This window comes from Fringilla coelebs, assembly GCF_963513975.1.
Source record: "Fringilla coelebs genome assembly, contig: SCAFFOLD_427, whole genome shotgun sequence".
In the NCBI taxonomy this organism is placed as follows: Eukaryota; Metazoa; Chordata; class Aves; order Passeriformes; family Fringillidae; genus Fringilla; species Fringilla coelebs.
Genome location: NW_028167462.1, coordinates 6,864 through 26,834, shown reverse-complemented (window position 1 = coordinate 26,834; position 19,971 = coordinate 6,864). Strand labels below are relative to the sequence as shown.

Sequence of the window (19,971 nt, the reverse complement as noted above, 5' to 3'; positions counted from 1 at the left end):
TCCCTCATGTTTCCCTTTATTCCCCTCATGTTTCCCACTTTTCCCCTCACAATTCCTACCTTTTTTCCCCTCACATTTTCACACTTTTCCCCTCACATTTCCCATTTTTTCTCCCCTCACATTTCCTGCCTTTTCCCCCCTCACGTTTTGGGCCCTTTTCTCCCTCATATTTCCCTTTATTCCCCTCATGTTTCCCACTTTTCCCATCACAATTCCTACCTTTTTTCCCCTCACATTTTCCCACTTTTCCCCTCACATTTCCCATTTTTTCCCCTCACATTTTCTGCCTTTTTCCCCTCACATTTCCCATTTTTCTCCCCTCACACTTCCCATTTTTTTTCCCCTCACATTTCCTGCCTTTTTCCCCTCACATTTCCCATTTTTTCTCCCTTTTCCCATTTTTTCTCCCCTCACATTTCCCGCCCTTTTCCCTTCATATTTCTCCCTCTTTTTTCCCTCACATTTCCTGCCTTTTTTACCACCCCATCACATTTCCCACTCTTCTCCCCCCCATATTTCCTGCCCTTTTCCCCCTCACGTTTTGGGCCCTTTCTCCCTCACTTTTTTTACTCTTTTCTCCCTCATATTTCCCTTTATTCCCCTCATGTTTCCCACATTTCCCCTCACAACTCCTACCTTTTTCCCCTCACATTTTCCCGCTTTTCCCCTCACATTTCCCATTTTTTCTCCCCTCACATTTCCCATTTTTCTCCCCTCACATTTTCCCCCTTTTCCCCTCACATTTCCCATTTTTTCTCCCCTCACATTTCCCATGTTTTTTCCCCTCACGTTTCCCGCCCTTTTCCCTTCATATTTCTCCCTCTTTTTTCCCTCACATTTCCTGCCTTTTTTCCCTCCCCATCACATTTCCCACTCTTCTCCCCCTCATATTTCCTGCCCTTTTCCCCCTCACATTTTGGGCCCTTTTCTCCCTCACATTTTTTACTCTTTTCTCCCTCATATTTCCCTTTATTCCCCTCATGTTTCCCACTTTTCCCCTCACAATTCCTACCTTTTTTCCCCTCACATTTTCCCACTTTTCCCCTCATATTTCCCATTTTTTCTCCCCTCACATTTCCCATTTTTTCTCCCCTCACATTTCCCATTTTTTCTCCCCTCACATTTCCTGCCTTTTTTCCCCTCACATTTTCCCACTTTTCCCCTCACATTTCCCATTTTTTCTCCCCTCACGTTTCCCACCCTTTTCTCCCCTCACATTTCCCACCCTTTCCCCCTCACATTTCCTGCCCTTTACTCTTCACATTTTCTGCCTTTTTTCCTCTCATTTCCTACCCTTTTCCCCCTCTCATTTCGCATTTTTTTCTCCCCTCACATTTCCCAACCTTTTCTCCCCTCACTTTTCCTGCCATTTTTTCCCCTCACATTTCCCTCCCTTTCCCCGTCACATTCCCCCCCTTTTCTCCCCTTGTTTCATACCTTTTCTTCCTCTTATTTCCTTTCTTTTTCACTTGGCTTTACTGTCCTTTTTGCCTTCCATTTGCTGCCTTTTCCCCCCTCACGTTTCCCGCTCTTTTCTCCCCTCACGTTTCCCGCTCTTTTTCTCCCCTCACATTTCCCACAATTTTCCCTCCTCATTTTCCCCACTTTTCCCATCACAGTTCCTGCCTTTTTTCCCCTCACATTTTCCCCCTTTTCCCCTCACATTTCCCATTTTTTCTCCCCTCACATTTCCCATTTTTTCTCCCCTCATGTTTCCCACCCTTTTCCCTTCATATTTCTCCCTCTTTTTTCCCTTCACATTTCCTGCCTTTTTTTCCTCCCCATCACATTTCCCACTCTTCTCCCCCTCACATTTCCTGCTCTTTATTCCCCTCACGTTTTGGGCCCTTTTCTCCCTCATATTTCCCTTTATTCCCCTCATGTTTCCCACTTTTCCCCTCACAATTCCTACCTTTTTCCCCCTCACATTTTCCCCCTTTTCCCCTCACATTTCCCATTTTTTTCCCCTCACATTTCCTGCCTTTTTCCCCCTCACGTTTTGGGCCCTTTTCTCCCTCATGTTTCCCTTTATTCCCCTCATGTTTCCCACTTTTCCCCTCACAATTCCTACCTTTTTTCCCCTCACATTTTCCCACTTTTCCCCTCACATTTCCCAATTTTTCTCCCCTCACACTTCCCATTTTTTCTCCCCTCACACTTCCCATTTTTTCTCCCCTCACATTTCCCATTTTTTCTCCCCTCACATTTTCCCCCTTTTCCCCTCACATTTCCCATTTTTTCTCCCCTCACATTTCCCGCCCTTTCCCCCTCACATTTTCTGCCCCTTTCCCCCTCACACTTCCTGCTTTTTTCCTCTCATTTCCCACCCTTTTCCCCTTCAGACTTCCCACACTTTTTCCCTCACGTTTTTTTCCCCATTTCCTGCTCTTTTCCCCATCCCTCCCCTTTTCCCCCTCACATTTCTTACCCTTTTTCCCCTCATGTTTCCCATCGTTTTTCCCCCTCACATTTCCCATATTTTTCCCTCCTTTTTCCCCCTCACAGACACTCAGCTGCTCATTAAGAAGCAGAAATGTCCCTTTAATGACATCACATCTGCACCCCTCAATTTAAATTTAATTTACTGTCTTATAATTTAATTTACTGTCTTATAATTCCTAATTGTCCAAATTTTTAATTACCCTAATTATATCATTATTTTTATAACCATTTTATTACTATTAAACCTTTCAAATTTTAATTAGAATCATTAAAATCTGGACAGCTTGAATTAATTTTGCCCAGAAAAAGGAACCCAAATTCTCCATAACTCATTTTTTAATTGTCTCATATTTCCCTAATTCAAACTGTCCAAATTTTAAATTCTCTAATTGTATCATTATTTTTATAACTATTTTATTACTATTAAACCTTTCAAATTTTAATTAGAGTCATTAAAATTTGGACAGTTTGAATTAATTTTGCCCAGAAAAAGGAACCAGGATTCTCCATAAATCTTTTTTTTTAATTGTCTCATAATTGCCTTAATTCAAACTGTCCAAATTTTAAATTACTCTAATTGTATCTCTATTTTTATAACCATTTTATTACTATTAAACCTTTCAAATTTTAATTAGAAACATTAAAATCTGGACAGTTTGACTTAATTTTGCCCAGAAAAAGGAACCTGGATTCTCCATAACTCATTTTTTAATTGTCTTATAATTGCCTTAATTCAAACTGTCCAAATTTTTACTTACCCTAATTATATCATTATTTTTATAACCATTTTATTACTATTAAACCTTTCAAATTTTAATTAGAATCATTAAAATTTTGACAGTTTGAATTAATTTTGCCCAGAAAAAGGAACCAGGATTCTCCATGAAACTTTTTTTTAAATTGTTTCATAATTGCCTTAATTCAAACTGTCCAAATTTTTACTTACCCTAATTATATCATTATTTTTATAACCACTTTATTACTATTAAACCTTTCAAATTTTAATTAGAAACATTAAAATCTGGACAGTTTGACTTAATTTTGCCCAGAAAAAGTAACCCAGATTCTCCATAAATCTTTTTTTTAATTGTCTCATAATTGCCTTAATTCAAACTATCCAAATTTTAAATTCTCTGTTATTTTTATAACCATTTTATTACTCTTAAACCTTTCAAATTAAACAAAAAAAAATATAAAAACCCCAAAGCCACGGGCGATTCGTCACGAGAGGGAGAATCTCGAGGATGTGACTCACAATTTCTGAGAATTGGGGCGTTCCCGGCCAGGAAACTTCTGGAAAAGAGGAAGGGGCAGCGCAAATAAAACCCCAGATCCCTTCAGAGGAGGAGGACAAAGCCCCGGCGCCGCTTGGAATTAAAATCTCCAAACCAGGTAATTCTCATTGGAGTAAGATTTTTTTAAACCATAATTCTCTTTAAAGCTTTGAAGATTTTTAATTTGAATTATTATTTTAACCTTTTGTCGAGAGAGATTGTCGATTTTCCGGTTTGTCAACTTCTAGATCTCATTTTCTGTAGCGTTAATATGCAGAGCGTTGTTTTATTTTTTAATAATTTGATTTATTTACCATTGTTTTATTTTTTATAATTTGATTTATTTACCATTGTTTCATTTTTTAATAATTTGATTTATTTACCATTGTTTTATTTTTTATAATTTGATTTATTTACCATTGTTTCATTTTTTTATCACTTGATTCATTTACCATTGTTTCATTTTATTTATAATTTGATTTATATACCATTGTTTCATTTTTTTATAATTTGATTTATTTACCATTGTTTCATTTTATTTATAATTTGATTTATTTACCATTATTTTATTTGATTTATTATTTTTTTTCCTGCTTCTGACCGATCTCAAAACTTCTGCCTCGCTCCCATCGCGCTTCCTCTTTTTCCTTTTCCTGCCTTTCCCAACTTTCCCCAAACCTTCTGATTTTAAGGATTCCCACCCCCTCCCATCATTGGGGTCCCCCGGCCGATATTTGGGGATCCCTCCCACCCTCAATAATTTTTGGGGCGCTGCAGGACCGGCTCCTCTTTTTTTGGGGAGGGGGAGGGGAACACAAACCTCCCCTCCCCCCGTCCCCCGAATTTTGGGGTGCCCACCCCGGGTTGTTTTTAGCTCAGAATATTCAATTTTTGTTCCTTTTCTTTAAAAAAAAAAACCCTAAATTTGGGGTCCCTCCCCTCAAAATTTGAGTCATCCTGTTGGAGATAGATAATGAGATGATTAATTGCTCTGGCAATTAAGGGATGACTACCGTGGGAATACCAAGAGGAGTTTTTTTATCGGGGTGCACAAACACTTTTTCTTGCCTTTTCCTTATTTAGTCCTTTTCTTGTATTTAAGGTTGAATAAACGTTTTGCTTCTTTTATTTATTTTTTATTTATTTTTTTATTTTTATTTTTATTTTTATTTTTATTTTTATTTTTTTTAATTTTTATTTTTTAATTTTTATTTTTATTTTAAATTTTTATTTTTATTTTTATTTTTATTTTTATAATTATTTTTATTTTTATTTTTATTTTTATTTTTATTTTTATTTTTTACTTTTATTTTTATTTTTATTTTTATTTTTATTGTTATTTTTATTGGTTTTTTTTATTTCTATTTTTTTTTTATATTTTTAATTTTTTAAAAATTTTTTATTTTTATTTTTATTTTATAATGTTATTGTTATTGTTATTGTTATTGTTATTGTTATTGTTATTGTTATTGTTATTGTTACTGTTATTTTTATTTTTATTTTTATTTTTACTTTTATTTTTTATTTTTATTTTTATTTTTATTTTATTGGGGTTTTTAAATTTTTTTTTTAATTTTTAATTTTTAATTTTTATTTTTATTTTTATTTTTTACTTTTATTTTTTATTTTTATTTTTATTTTTATTGTTATTTTTATTGGGTTTTTTATTTCTATTTTTTTAAAATATTTTTAATTTTTTAAAAATTTTTTATTTTTATTTTATAATTTTATTGTTATTGTTATTGTTATTGTTATTGTTATTGTTACTGTTATTGTTATTTTTATTTTTATTTTTATTTTTATTTTTATTTTATTGGGGTTTTTAAATTTTTTTTTAATTTTTAATTTTTAATTTTTATTTTTATTTTTATGATTTTATTTTTATTTTTTATATTGTTATTGTTAATGTTATTGTTATTTTTAATTTTTAAATTTTTTTTTATTTTTATTCTTATTTCTTATTTTTATTTTTATTCTTACTTTTATTTTTTTGAAAGGAAGCCGCCGTTTCTCACCTTAGGAAGAAATCCCAGAGCTGAGAGGATGGCGAGAGAGGAGAACCAGAGATCTCTGAGGATCCAGATCTTCAACAAGACCCGGAACACCACCCTGGTGAACCACAAGTGAGGCTGGGGGGACATCAGGGGGACCCTCGGGCTGCAGGATGGGGACAGCTCCGGCTGGGATCTTCATCCCAGGCTGGGATCATCTCCAGGGGTTGGGATCATCTCATTTGGGATCATCTCCAGGGGTTTGGGATCATCTTCAGGGGTTGGGATCATCTCTGGGGGTTTGGGATCATCTCCAGGGGTTTGGGATCATCTCCAGGGGTTGGGATCATCTTCAGGGCTTGGGATCATCTCCAGGGGTTTGGGATCATCTCCAGGGTCTGGGATCATCTCCAGAGTTTGGGATCATCTCCAGAGTTTGGGATCATCTCCAGGGGTTGGGATCATCTTCAGGGGTTTGGGATCGTCTCCGTGGGGTTGGGATCATCTCCAGAGTTTGGGATCATCTCCAGGGTCTGGGATCACCTCCAGGGGCTGGGATCATCTCCAGGGCTTGGGATCATCTTCAGGTGTTTGGGACCATCTCCAGGGCTTGGGATCATCTCCAGGGGCTGGGATCATCTCTAAGGGCTGGGATCATCTCCAGATTTTGGAATAATCTCCAGGGGTTGGGATCATCTCTAGGGCTTGGGATCATCTCCAGGGGTTTGGGATCATCTCCAGAGTCTGGGATCATCTCCAGAGTCTGGGATCATCTCCAGAGTTTGGGATCATCTCCAGGGGTTGGGTTCATCTCCAGAGTCTGGGATCATCTCCAGAGTTTGGGATCATCTCCAGGGGTTGGGTTCATCTCCAGGGTCTGGGATCACCTCCAGGCGTTGGGATCATCTCCAGGGGTTGGGATCATCTCCAGAGTTTGGGATCATCTCCAGGGGTTGGGATCACCTCCAGGGGTTTGGGATCGTCTCCATGGGGTTGGGATCATCTCCATGGGTTGGGATCATCTCCAGGGTCTGGGATCACCTCCAGGGGTTTGGGATCATCTTCAGGGGTTGGGATCATCTCCAGGGGTTTGGGATCATCTTCAGGGGTTGGGATCATCTCCAGGGGTTTGGGATCATCTTCAGGGGTTGGGATCATCTCCAGGGGCTGGGATCATCTTCAGGTGTTTGGGATCATCTCCAGGGCTTGGGATCATGTCCAGGGTCTGGGATCATCTCCAGGGGTTGGGATCATCTCCAGGGTCTGGGATCACCTCCAGGGGCTGGGATCATCTCCAGATTTTGGAATAATCTCCAGGGGTTGGGATCATCTCTAGGGCTTGGGATCATCTCCAGGGGTTTGGGATCATCTCCAGAGTCTGGGATCATCTCCAGAGTTTGGGATCATCTCCAGGGGTTGGGATCACCTCCAGGGGTTTGGGATCGTCTCCATGGGGTTGGGATCATCTCCAGGGGTTGGGATCATCTCCAGGGTCTGGGATCACCTCCAGGCGTTGGGATCATCTCTAGGGGCTGGGATCATCTCCAGGGGCTGGGATCATCTCCAGATTTTGGAATAGTCTCCAGGGCTTGGGATCATCTCTGTGGGGTTGCGATCACCTCTAGAGGTTGGGATCATTTCCAGAGTTTGGGATCATCTCCAGGGTCTGGGATCACCTCCAGGGGTTTGGGATCATCTCCAGGGGTTTGGGATCATCTTCAGGGGTTGGGATCATCTCCAGGGGTTTGGGATCATCTTCAGGGGTTGGGATCATCTCCAGGGGCTGGGATCATCTCCAGGGGTTGGGATCATCTCCAGGGTCTGGGATCACCTCCAGGCGTTGGGATCATCTCCAGGGGCTGGGATCATCTACAGAGTCTGGGATCATCTCCAGAGTTTGGGATCATCTCCAGGGGTTGGGATCACCTCCAGGGGTTTGGGATCGTCTCCATGGGGCTGGGATCATCTCCAGGGGCTGGGATCATCTCCAGATTTTGGAATAGTCTCCAGGGCTTGGGATCATCTCTGTGGGGTTGCGATCACCTCTAGAGGTTGGGATCATCTCCAGAGTTTGGGATCATCTCCAGGGTCTGGGATCATCTCCAGGGTCTGGGATCATCTCCAGGGCCTGGGATCATCTCCAGGGCTCGGGATCATCTCCAGGGCTTGTTCCATCTCCCAGTGCTCCCACTTCACGCTGATCCCTCTCCTCCTTCTCCCCCCAGGTTTGACAGGGAATACCACACCTCCCCCCCGCTCAAACTGGAGCTGCCCCCTCGCTCCTCTAGAAGCTGCAAGATTAACGACGACTCCGACAACTCGCCCATCAGGCGGCTCGTGGTCTACTGGGCCGAGTCCTTCACCTTGGCCTTTTTTGTCAGCATTTTTGGCGGCGTCCCAAACTTTGTGCAGCTGGAGGTGTCCAAGGAGAAGGCTCACCTGCGCGACTTGGATCAAACCTACTCCCGCATGAGCAAGATGCTGTATCCCCCCAAGGAAGACAGAACCGACGCGGGCCACGGCGGGGTCTCCGACCGAGGCAGGGCGTTCGTCAATCTGTCCACCGGCCCCTACAAGGTGACGGCCACCATGTCTCACTACGGCAAGCCCGTCCTCAAGGTGATGGTGGAGGACCAGCAACTAATTGATAGAGCTGGAAACGATCTCCATGGGGTCCTCTAGTAACTGGTAGGTACCTCTAGAACCCCACAGGCACCTCTAGAACCCCCTAAGCACTGCCAGAACCCCACAGGCTCCTCTAGAACCCCATGAGAACTTCTAGAACCCCATGAAAACATCTAGAACTCCATAGATACCTCTAGAACCCCATAAGAACCTGTAGAACCCCGTGGGCACCTCTAGAACCCCATGAGAACATCTAGAACCCCATAAGGACCTGTAGAACCCTGTAGGCACCTCTAGAACCCCATGAGAACATCTAGAACCCCATAAGGACCTGTAGAACCCCGTGGGCACCTCTAGAACCCCATGAGAACATCTAGAACTCCATAGATAATTCTAGAACCCCGTAAGAGCTTTTAGAACCCCGTGGGCACCTCTAGAACCCCGTGGGCACCTCTAGAACCCCATGAGAACATCTAGAACTCCATAGACACCCCTAGAACCCCATAAGAACCTGTAAAACCCCACAGGCTCCTCTAGAACCCCATGAGAACATCTAGAACTCCATGAGAACATCTAGCACTCCATAGACACTCCTAGAACCCCTTAAGAACATGTGGAACCCCGTAGCCATCCCTAAAACCCTGTAGGTACTGCCAGAACCCCACAGGCTCCTCTAGAACCCCATGAGAACATCTAGAACTCCATAGAAACCCCTAGAACCCCGTAAGAACCTGTAGAACCCCGTAGGCACCTCTAGAACCTTGTAGGAACCATCCAATATCCTCCACAGACCTGAGGAACCTTCAGCAGAACTTCACGAGCGCCAGGAGAACCTCGGGGGAACCACCGGAACCTTCCGGACACATCTGGACTCTCATGGACACCCCCAGGTTGGGGTGTCCCACCAAATTGCCCTTTGGGTTTTTTTTTCCCCCGAGACCTCCCTCACTTCATTTTTGTTTTGCTCAATAAAAATTAGAAGTTCTTGCACTTGGTCCACAGAGTTTAAAAATGTGGGATTTGGGATCGGGGGTGGTTTGGGATCTGGGGGGAATTTGGGGTCTGGGGGGAATTTGGGGTCTGGGGGGGGGGGAAGAAAAGATTGGGGAGGGGCTGGGATTTGGGGGATATTTGAGAACGGGGGGAATTTGGAACTGGGGCGAACTGGGAATGGGGAGTCTGGGATTGCAGCAGGGGCAGGGGATGGAACTGGGGAGGAGGAGATCTCACATTTCCCTCCTTTTCCCCCTTACATTTCCCTCAATTTCCTCCCTCACATTTCCCTCCCTTTCCCCCTCACATTTCTCTCCCTTTCCCCCTCACGTTTCCCATTTCCCCCTCACATTTTCCCCCATTTTTTCCTTTACATTTCCCTCCCTTTCCTTTTCCCCTCACACTTCCTGTCCTTTTCCCCTCACATTTCCTGGCATTTTTCATTTCTTCCTCCCTATTTCCCCTCACATTTCCTGCCATTTTCCCTCACATTTCCTTGCTTTCTTCCTCTCACATTTCCCACCCTTTTCTCCCTCACAATTCCCGCCATTTCCCCCCCTCACATTTCCCGCCATTTTGTCCCCTCACATTTCCCGCCATTTTGTCCCCTCACGTTTCCTGCCCTTTTCCCCCTCACATTTCTCACTTTTCCCCTCACAACTATGGCCCTTTTTCCTCTCACACTTCCTGCCCTTTTCTCCTCAGATTTCCTGGCTTTTTTTCCTCATTTTTTCCTCCCTTTTCTCCCCTCACGTTTCCCGCTCTTTCCCCCCTTCACTTTTCCCTCCCTTTTTCCACCTCACATTTCTCACTTTTCCCCTCACAATTTCTGCCCTTTCCCTCTCAGGTTTTCAGCCCTTTCCCCCTCAGGTTTCCTGCCTTTTCTCCTCATTTTTTCTCTCCCTTTTCTCCCCTCACGTTTCCCGCCATTTTCTCCCCTCACGTTGCCCGCCATTTTCTCCCCTCACATTTCCCGCCCTTTTCTCCCCTCACGTTTCCAGCCCTTTTCCCGTCATGTTTCTCACCATTTTTCCCTCTCACATTTCTTACCCTTTTCTCCTTTTCCCCTCATGTTCCCCACCCTTTCCCCCCCCAATTCCCCACAATTTCCCCCCACATTTCCCACCCTTTTCCCCCCCTGTTCCCCACCATTTTCCCCCCATTCCCCACAATTTCCCCCCCACATTTCCCACCCTTTTCCCTCCCCATGCCCCCTCATAGACACTCAGCAGCTCATTAAGAAGCAGAAATGTCCCTTTAATGACAATTAAGGCCTCAGCGCTGCCCCCCTCCCCAGGACCCCCTTACCATCCCACCATCCCTCCAGGAAGGATCCCTCAGGCACTTGATCCCAGCCCCCCTCAGCCCCAGATCCTGCCCCACAGAGGATCCAGAACCCATTCAGGCCCCCGATCCCACCCTGCTGGGACCCCAGACCCCCCTCAGGGGCTGAATCCCACCCCACAGAGGAACCAGGATCCCCACCAGGGTTCCATTATCTCCCCAGAGGGGACCCTGACCCTGAAAAGGCTCCCAGAAAGGATCCAGGACTCCCGGCAGGGGCTTGATTTCACCCCAAGGGAGACCCCAGACCTCCAGAGAGGCTGGATCCCACCCTGGGGTGACCCCAGACCCACATTAGGGGCCAAACCTGCCCTAGAGAGGCTCCAGGATTCCATCAGGAGCCTGATCCCACTGCAGGAGAGGACCCCAGACCCCCAGAGAGGCTGGATCCCACCCTGGGGTGACCCCCATACCCCCATTAAGGACTCAATCCTGACCTAGAGAGGGTCCAGGATTCCATTAGGAGCCTGATCCCACCCTGGGGTGACCCCAGACCCCCATTAGGGGCTCAATCCTGCCCTACAGAGGCTCCAGGATTCCCTTTTGGATCCTAATCCCACCCCAGGAGAGGACCCCCAACCCCCAGAGAGGCTGGATCCCACCCTGGGGTGACCCCAGACCCCCATTAGGGGCTCAATCCTGCCCTACAGAGGCTCCAGGATTCCATTAGGAGCCTGATCCCACCCCATGAGGGGACACCAGACCCCAGCTAGGGTCCCATGCCCCCTCAGGGGGCCACCCAGACCCCTGCTAGGATCCAAACACATTCCAGAAGGAGACCCCAGACCCTTCTCAGGATCCCAATCCTGCCCTATAGAGGATCCAAGATCCCTTTGGGAGCCTGATCCCACCCCGGGAATAAACCCAGACCCCCATAAAGGCCCTGATCCCAACCTGTGGGAGACCCCAGACCCCTCTCAAGTTTTTCCTCCCCCCAGGATCCCTCCCCCACTCACCCTGGAGTGAGTGCCCCCTCAAGCCCTCAACAGCACCAACCTCCCCGTCTGCCCCAAATCCACCCCGAACGCCACCAGATTGAGGCCGCTGAGCACGGCCACCAGCACCCTCCTGTCCCAGGCACACGTGGCCGGGCAGCCGTAGGGTCTCCGGGACTGTCCCCCCATGTCGTCCGAGAAGTTGTAGAGCGCCCACAGCACCGTGGTCGCCGCGTAGGCCACCACCCCCAGCCCGGCGTAGATCCCCAACCCCCAGCGCAGCCCCTCGGGGTCCCTCATCCACCCGCACCACCCCCAGCCCAGCAAGCACCCCCCGACCAGCAGCACCCCCAGCACGAAGGACACGCAGAAAATGCCCAGACACCAGCGCAAAGCCGCCGGCCCCGACGCCGCGTGCAGCTCGGCCGACAACCCGAGGAGGAGGAGGGCGAGGAAAGCTTCGGCCACCTTGAGCAACCCCGAGGGGGTGGCCAGGTAAGGGGCGGCCTCGCCGGGTCGCGCCCGGTCGCGGGTCACCTCGGCGGCGTAGGCCAGCGTGGCGACGGCCGAGGCGGCCGTGGCGGCCGCGCGGAGGGCGCGGGGGCGGCCGTAGCTGCCCTCGTGTCCCCGGAGGTGGCCCAGCGGCCACAAGATGGTGGCGGTGGCGCAAGCCATGGCGGCGGCGGTGGCCAGCGCCAGCGGGAGGTCGCGGCGGGGTGGCGGGCGGAAGGCGTCGTTGAGGAGGAGGAGGGTGGTGAAGACGAAGGACAAGGCCCAGGCGGACAAGCAGCCGTCGCCCTCGCCCGGGTTCCAGTAGCCGGGGGCCGCGGCCAGCGCCAGCGCCAGGAGGGCGCTGAGGGCCTGGACGCAGCGCAGAGGGGATGGGGGGCGGCACGGAGCGGGCATGGCGGGGGCTGTGGAGAGATGGGGGCGTCAGGGGGTGCCGGGGGGTCTTGGGGGATTTGGGGGGTTGGGGGTGTTGAGGCTGGGGGTGTACCAGGGATATTGGGGGTTAATGGGGTTGGGGGTAAATGTTTCAATTTTTGGGGGCGTTTCTTTGTAATTTTTTTTTTTTGGTAATTTTTAATTTTTTGTATTTTTTTAAAATGGGGTTGGGGGTAAATTTTAAACATTTTTCTAATTTTTTTTTGTTGTATTTTTTTTTTAATGGGGTCAGGGGTAAATTTTTACCCTCAGCTTTACACCCCGAGGGCGTTGAGGGGCTGGGGCAGGGCGGGTATCCGCACACAGCAGAGAGGGAACGGGGCAATCCCAGGGGATTGTGGAGAGATGAGGGGCTCGGGGGGGAATTGGGGAGCATCACTGGGATTTGGGGTGTGCAGGACTGGGGAGACTGGGGGGCACTGGGAGGGAATGAAGGACTGGGGGATATTGGGGGTACAGGGGGGCTGGAGAGGGCGGGGGGCGTTTCAGGCAGCTTTGGGCGGGCTGGAAGGAGTGAAGGAAGTTGGCGCTTAGGGGAGGGATTCCCCGCACTGGGGGGGATCCCAGGAATGCTGGGGGTCACCCCGGGGGTCTGGGGGGTCCCGGGCATGCGGGGGATGGGGGCGGTCAGGGCCGTGCCCATATAAGGCCTTGGAGAATCTCCTTCCTTCCTTCCCACCCTCCCTCATCCTGGGGTCGCCCCGCCCCACCCGGGCGCTGGCTGCATCCTGTGGGTGATGAGGGGGGGTCCCAAGCGTCCGGGGGAGACCCCCGAGGGGCAGAGGGGACCCCAGAGTCCGGGGGAGACCCCCGAGGGGCAGAGGGGACCCCAAAGGTCCGGGGGAGGAGGCACCCCGGGATCCCTCACCCCCTTCCCCCCGAGACCTCAGGGTGGGTCCCGTTACTCACCCGAGTGGGTTCGGGTTGTTCCGGAGGAGTTTTGGGAGGTTCGGCTCGGGTCCTTCCGGACGGGACGGTCCCGTTTCGGGTCCCCTCCGGGCCGGTTCGGGTGTTTCGGGTCTCTCCGGGGCGGTTCGGTTCCTCCCGATTCGGGTTCCCTCAGGAGGGTACGGGTTCCCTCAGGAGGATCCGGGCTCCCTCAGGCGGGTTCGGGTCCCCTCGTGTAGGTTCGGGTCCCTCCGGACAGCTTCGGGTTCACGTTCGGCCCCCCCCCCCGGCCGAGTTCGGATCCCTCCGGGAATGTTCGGGTCCCCCTTCAGTGCAAGTTCGGCTCTCTCCGGAGCGGTTCGGTTCCCTTCGCGCGGGACGGTCCCGGTTCGGGTGTTCCGGGGCGGTTCGGGTGTTTCCGGAGCGGTTCGGCTCCTCGCGGTTCGGGTCCCCTCGGGCGGGTTCGGGTCCCTCCGCCGGGCCGGTCCCAGCCGTGTCACTCCGGGCGGTGCCCACCGGGGCGTGGCCAGAGGGGTGTGACGTCAGGGGGTCCCGGGGAATGACGTCAGGGCATCACCACGAACGGGGGGGGGGGCTCTGGGGGGGTCCCTGGGGTGTCCCCAAGGGGGGGGAGGGGCACCCACGTGTGACCCCCGCCCGTGGGTGGGTGACACGGGGGACAAAGGGCGGCGCCCCCACCCCTCCCCCCACTTCCCCCTCCCTCCCGGGCTCGTTTTGGGCCGTTTTGCGCTGTTTTGGGAAGTTTGGCCGTTGCCGGGGGCAACGCGACCGCGACCGCCCCAAATATTTACTCGGTTGCCAAGGCAACGGGGTGGGGGGGGAGGAACATGGCCGGGTGGGGGGACCCCGACGTCCGGTGGGGATGGGGGCGGGGCGCTCAGGGCTCGGGGGGGGCTCGGGGACCCCCCAAATTCAGCCGGGGGGTGGGGAGGGGTCCCTCGCGGCTCAGCACCTGTGGGAGGAGGGGGCTTAGAGGGGGGGGACCCAGGTGGTCGGGACCCCCCCCAGTGGCACCGGGACCCCCACCCATAAATCTGGGACCCCCCCCCAATGGCAGCGGGACCCCCACCCATAAATCTGCGACCCCACCCATGAGTTTGGGACCCCCACCCACAGATCTGGGACCCCACCCATGGCAGCAGGACCCCCACTCATAGATCTGGGACCCCCACCCATGGCTCTGGGACCCCCCCAATGGCAGCGGGACCTCCACCCATAAATCTGGGACCCCCACCCATAGGTCTGGGACGCCCACCCATAGATCTGGGACCCCACCCATGGCTCTGGGACCCCCACCCATGAGTTTGGGACCCCCACCCATAGATCTGGGACCCCCCCAATGGCAGCAGGACCCCCACCCATAAATCTGGGACCCCACCCATGAGTCTGGGACCCCCCACCCACAGATCTGGGACCCCCACTCATAGATCTGGGACCCCCCAATTGCAGCAGGACCCCCACCCATGAGTCTGGGACCCCCACCCATGAGTCTGGGACCCCCACCCATGGACCCAGGAGCTTCATTCTTGGGTTTGGGACCACCCCACATGTCCCAGGACCCCCCCCACATGTCCCAGGACCCCCCCCATGGGTGCCAGGACCCCCCACCCATCCCCCCACCTCTCTCAGGACCCTCTCCCGCAGCTCCCCGGGGCTCAGGGGTCTCTCCTCTTCCTCCTCTTCCTCCCCCACCGCGGGGTCCTCCCTGTGGGGGCAGGGGGGGGGGATGTGGGGGGCACCCCTGGGTGCTGTGACAGGGGGGGATCCCCCCCCCTCACTGCCCGGGGGGGTCCTGGGGGGCTCACCTGGGGCTGGGGGGGCGTGGAGGGGGGGGGGCGGCTCCAAATGGCCTCGGTCCCTGCCAGGACCTGGGAGGGGGGACCCCAAAATCCGAGGGGGACCCCAAAACCCGAGGGGGGACCCCAGACCCCCAAATCTCCCCAATTCCTCCCCCAAGCCCCCCCATTTCCCCCCCACCCCCGGAACCCCCAGTTCCCACCCCAGAGACCCTCGCCAACCCCCAAATTTTTCCCCAATTAATCCCAAATTATCCCCCAATTAATCCCAAATTATCCCCCAATTAATCCCAAATCTCCCCCAATAAACCCCAAAATTTTGCCCCAATGAACCCCAAATTTTCCCCAATAAATCCCCAAATTTTTCCCAAATTTCCCCCAATTTTTCCCCAATTAACCCCCAAATTTCCCCCATCAACCCCCAAATTTTTCCCAAATTTCCCCCCAACTTTTCCCCAATTAACCCCCAAATTTTCCCCATCAACCCCCAAATTTTTCCCAAATTTCCCCCCAATTTTTCCCCAATAAATCCCCAAATTTCCCCCATGAACCCCCAAATTCTCCCCAGTAAACCCCAAATTTTTCCCAATAAATCTCCAAATTTTCCAACATGAACCCCCAAATTTTTCCCAATTAAACCCCAAATTTTCCCCAATGAACCCTCAAATTCTCCTCCTTCCAAACCAAAAATTACCCCCCAGAATCCCCCCAAACCCCCCCAAAACCGCCCCAAAATCCTCCAAAATTGCCCCCAAACCTCCCAATATCTCCCCCAAACCCCCCAAAATCGCCCCAAACCCCCCCAAAACCGCTCCAAAACCCCCAAAATCCTCCAAAATTGCCCAAAACCCCCCAAAATCTCCCCCGAACCCCCCAAAATTGACCCAAATCTCCCAAAATTGCCCCAGCCCCCCCCCAAACCACCCCAAAATCTCCCAAAATCGCCTCAACCCCCCCCAAATCTCCCCAAAACCGCCCCAAACCACCCCAAAACCGCCCTAACCCCCCCCAAAATCGCCCCAAATCCCCAAAATCTCCCCCAAACCCCCCAAAACCGCCCCAACCCCCCCCAAAATCTCCCCCAAATCCCCAAAATCTCCCCCAACCCCCCCAAAATCGCCTCAACCCCCCAAAATCTCCCCCAAATCCCCAAAATTTCCCCCAAACCCCCCCAAAATCGCCCCCAACCCCCCAAAATCACCCCAAATCTCCCAAAATTGCCCCAGCCCCTCCCAAACCGCCCCAAAATCTCCCAAAATTGCCTCAACCCCTCAAAATCTCCCCGAAACCGCCCCAAACCACCCCAAAATCTCCCCCAAATCCTCCAAAATCTCCCCCAAACCCCCCAAAATCCCCCCAAAACCCCCAAAATCTCCCCCAAAGCCCCCAAAATCGCCCCAAATCCTCCAAAATCTCCCCAAAACCCCCAAAATCGCCCCAAATCCCCAAAATCTCCCCAAAACCGCCCTAAACCCCCCCAAAATTGCCCCAAATCCCCAAAATCGTCCCAAACCCCCCAAACCACCCCAAACCCCTCCAAAATCTCCCCCAAACCCCCTGCAATCCTCCCAAAATCCTCCAAAATTGCCCCAAAACCCCCCCAAAATCTCCCCCAAACCCCCCAAAATCGCCCCCAAACCCCCCAAAAGCACCCCAAAACCGCCCTAAACCCCCCAAAATCGCCCCAAACCCCCCAAAATCGCCCCAAACCCCCCCAAAACCCCCCCGACCCCCCCAATCTCACCCCTCCCAGTCCCTCCCAGTCCCTCCCAGTCACTCCCAGTCGCCCCTCACCGGATTTTGGGGCGCCCCCCCCCCTCAGCAGCAGCCGGGTCACCCCCATTTCCAGGCGCCGCAGCTGCTCCCACAGGGGGTCCCCATCCCCGGGGGGGTCCCCAGGGGGGTCCCCGAAATCCCCCTGTCCCTCCTCCAGCAGCGACAGCAGCTCCGACAGCCCTGGGATGGGGGGGACCCCCCCAAAAAATCAGAGGGTACCCCAAAATCTGGGGGTCATCATAAAACCCCCACCCAGACCGAAATTACACCCCCGGACCCCCCAAAAAACCAATAATTCCCCCCAAAAAACCCAATAATCACCTCAAAATAAACCTCAGGACCCCAAAATAACCCTCAGGACCCCAAAATAAACCTCAGGACCCCCCAAAAACCCCAGGACCCCCCAAAACCCCAATAACTCCCCCCAAAAACCCCAATAATTTGCCCCCAAAACCCCAATAACCACCCCAAAATAAACCTCAGGACCCCAAAATAACCCTCAGGACCCCCCAAAACCCCCTCAGGACCCCCAAATAACCCTCAGGACCCCCCAAAAACCCCAATTACCCCCCAAAAACCCCTCATGACCCCCAAAAACCCCAATAATTTGCCCCAAAACCCCTCAGGACCCCCCAAAAACCCCTCAGGACCCCCAAAAGACCCCAATAACTCCCCCCAAAACCCCTCACGAACCCCAAAACCCCCAATAACCACCCCAAAATAACCCTCCGGACCCCAAAATAACCCTCAGGACCCCCCCAAAAAACCCAGGACCCCCAAAAACCCCTCAGGACCCCCCAAAACCCCAATAATCCCCCCAAAAACCCCAATAATCCCCCCAAAAACCCCAATAATCCCCCCAAAAAACTCAAATTACCCCTCCTAAAACCCCAATAACCACCCCAAAATAACCCTCAGGACCCCAAAATTACCCTCAGGACCCCAAAATAAACCTCAGGACCCCCAAAAACCCTTCAGGACCCCCCCAAAAACCCCAATTACCCCCACAAAAACCCCTCCGGACCCCCCAAAACCCCAATAATTAGCCCCAAAAACCCCTCAGGACCCCAAAAAAAACCCCATAACCCCCCAAAAACCCCAATTGCCCCCCCCAAAACCCCAATTGCCCCCCCAAAATAACCCTCAGGACCCCCAAAAACCCCTCAGGACCCCCTAAAATTCCCCATAAGCTCCCCAAAAACCCCAATTGCCCCCCCAAAACCCCAATTGCCCCCCCAAAATAACCCTCAGGACCCCAAAAAAACCCAATTCCCCCCACCCAAAACCCCTCAGGACCCCAAATTGCCCCCCCCAGACCCCAAACTGCCCCCCCAGACCCCAAACTGCCCCCCAGCCTCCAAACTGCCCCCCCGGACCCCAAATTTCCCCCCCCAGACCCCAAATTACCCCCCCAGACCCCAAATTTCCCCCTCCAGACCCCAAACTGCCCCCCCAAGACCCCAAACTGCCCCTCCCAGCCCCCAAATTGCCCCAACCCCCAAACTGCGCGCCCAGACCCCAAACTGCCCCCCCAGACCCCAAACTGCCCCCCCAGATCCCAAATTGCCCCCCAGCCCCCAAATTTCCCCCCCAGACCCCAAATTTTCCACCCCAAGACCCCAAACTGCCCCCCCAGACCCCAAACTGCCCCACCCAGCCCCCAAATTACCCCCTCAGGACCCCAAATTGCCCCCCCAGACCCCAAATTTTCCCCCCCAAGACCCCAAACTGCCCCCCCGGACCCCAAACTGCCCCCCTGGACCCCAAATTACCCCCCCAGACCCCAAACTGCCCCCCCAGACCCCAAATTGCCCCCCCAGACCCCAAATTGCCCCCCCGGCACCCCAAATTGTCCCCCGGGACCCCAAACTGCCCCCCCAAGACCCCAAACTGCCCCTCCCAGCCCCCAAATTTCCCCTCCCAGACCCCAAATTTCCCCCCCAGACCCCAAACGGCCCCCCTGGACCCCAAACTGCCCCTCCCAGACTCCAAACTGCCCCATAACCCCCCCCAAACTGCCCCATAACCCCCCCCAAACTCCCCCCCGGACCCCAAACTGCCCCCCCGGACCCCAAATTTCCCCCCCCCAGACCCCAAATTGCCCACCCAGACCCCAAATTGCCCCATAACCCCCCCAAGCTGCCCCCCCAGACCCCAAACTGCCCCCCAAGACCCCAAATTGCCCCCTCAGACCCCAAACTGCCCCACCCAGACCCCAAACTGCCCCCCCAAGACCCCAAACTGCCCCCCTGGACCCCAAAGTCTCCCCCCAGACCCCAAACTGCCCCCCCAGACCCCAAATTGCCCCCCCCAAGACCCCAAACTGCCCCATAACCCCCCCAAACTGCCCCCCCAGACCCCAAACTGCCCCATAACCCCCCCAAACTGCCCCCCCAAGACCCCAAACTGCCCCCCTGGACCCCAAAGTCTCCCCCCAGACCCCAAACTGCCCCCCCAGACCCCAAATTGCCCCTCCCAGACCCCGAATTTCCCCCCCCCAGACCCCAAACTGCCGCCCGGGACCCCAAACTGCCCCTCCCGGACCCCAAATAAACCCCCTATAACCCCCCCCAAATACCCCCCGGACCCCAAACTGCCCTCCCGGACCCCAAATTTTCTCCCCCAAGACCCCAAACTGCCCCCCCAGACCCCAAACTGCCCCATAACCCCCCCAAACTGCCCCCCCCAGACCCCAAACTGCCCCCCCCAGGACCCCAAAGTGCCCCATAACCCCCCCCAAACTTCCTCCCCGGACCCCAAACTGCCCCCCCAGCCCCCAAACTGCCCCATAACCCCCCCAAATTGCCCCCCCAGACCCCAAACTGCCCCCCCAGACCCCAAATTTCCCCCCCCAGACCCCAAACTCCCCCCCCTCCCCCCGTACCTGCCCGCAGCCGCTCCAGCTCGCCCCTCCCCCTCCTCTCCTGCTCCCGCAGCTCCC

General features: G+C 52.3%; 2 protein-coding genes across 2 annotated transcripts; one reads left to right on the top strand and one right to left on the bottom strand.

The window, feature by feature from the left end:
* Positions 1-3,684: 3,684 nt before the first annotated feature.
* Positions 3,685-9,320, top strand: LOC311165823 (uncharacterized protein). The gene is made up of 4 exons (XM_084227326.1): positions 3,685-3,834; positions 5,714-5,839; positions 7,933-8,395; positions 9,123-9,320. Exons 2-3 carry the CDS (start codon positions 5,760-5,762, stop codon positions 8,387-8,389), a joined length of 537 nt encoding a protein of 178 aa, XP_084083452.1. The 5' UTR covers positions 3,685-3,834; positions 5,714-5,759; the 3' UTR covers positions 8,390-8,395; positions 9,123-9,320.
* A 2,323-nt stretch (positions 9,321-11,643) lies between these two features.
* Positions 11,644-13,958, bottom strand: LOC311165822 (myeloid-associated differentiation marker homolog; the record flags this gene model as incomplete). Its single annotated transcript, XM_084227325.1, has 2 exons — positions 13,459-13,958; positions 11,644-12,518 (listed from the first exon to the last, which is right to left on the bottom strand). The coding sequence occupies exon 2, from the start codon at positions 12,508-12,510 to the stop codon at positions 11,644-11,646; it is 867 nt and encodes a 288-aa protein (XP_084083451.1). The 5' UTR covers positions 12,511-12,518; positions 13,459-13,958.
* Between the last annotated feature and the right edge of the window lie 6,013 nt (positions 13,959-19,971).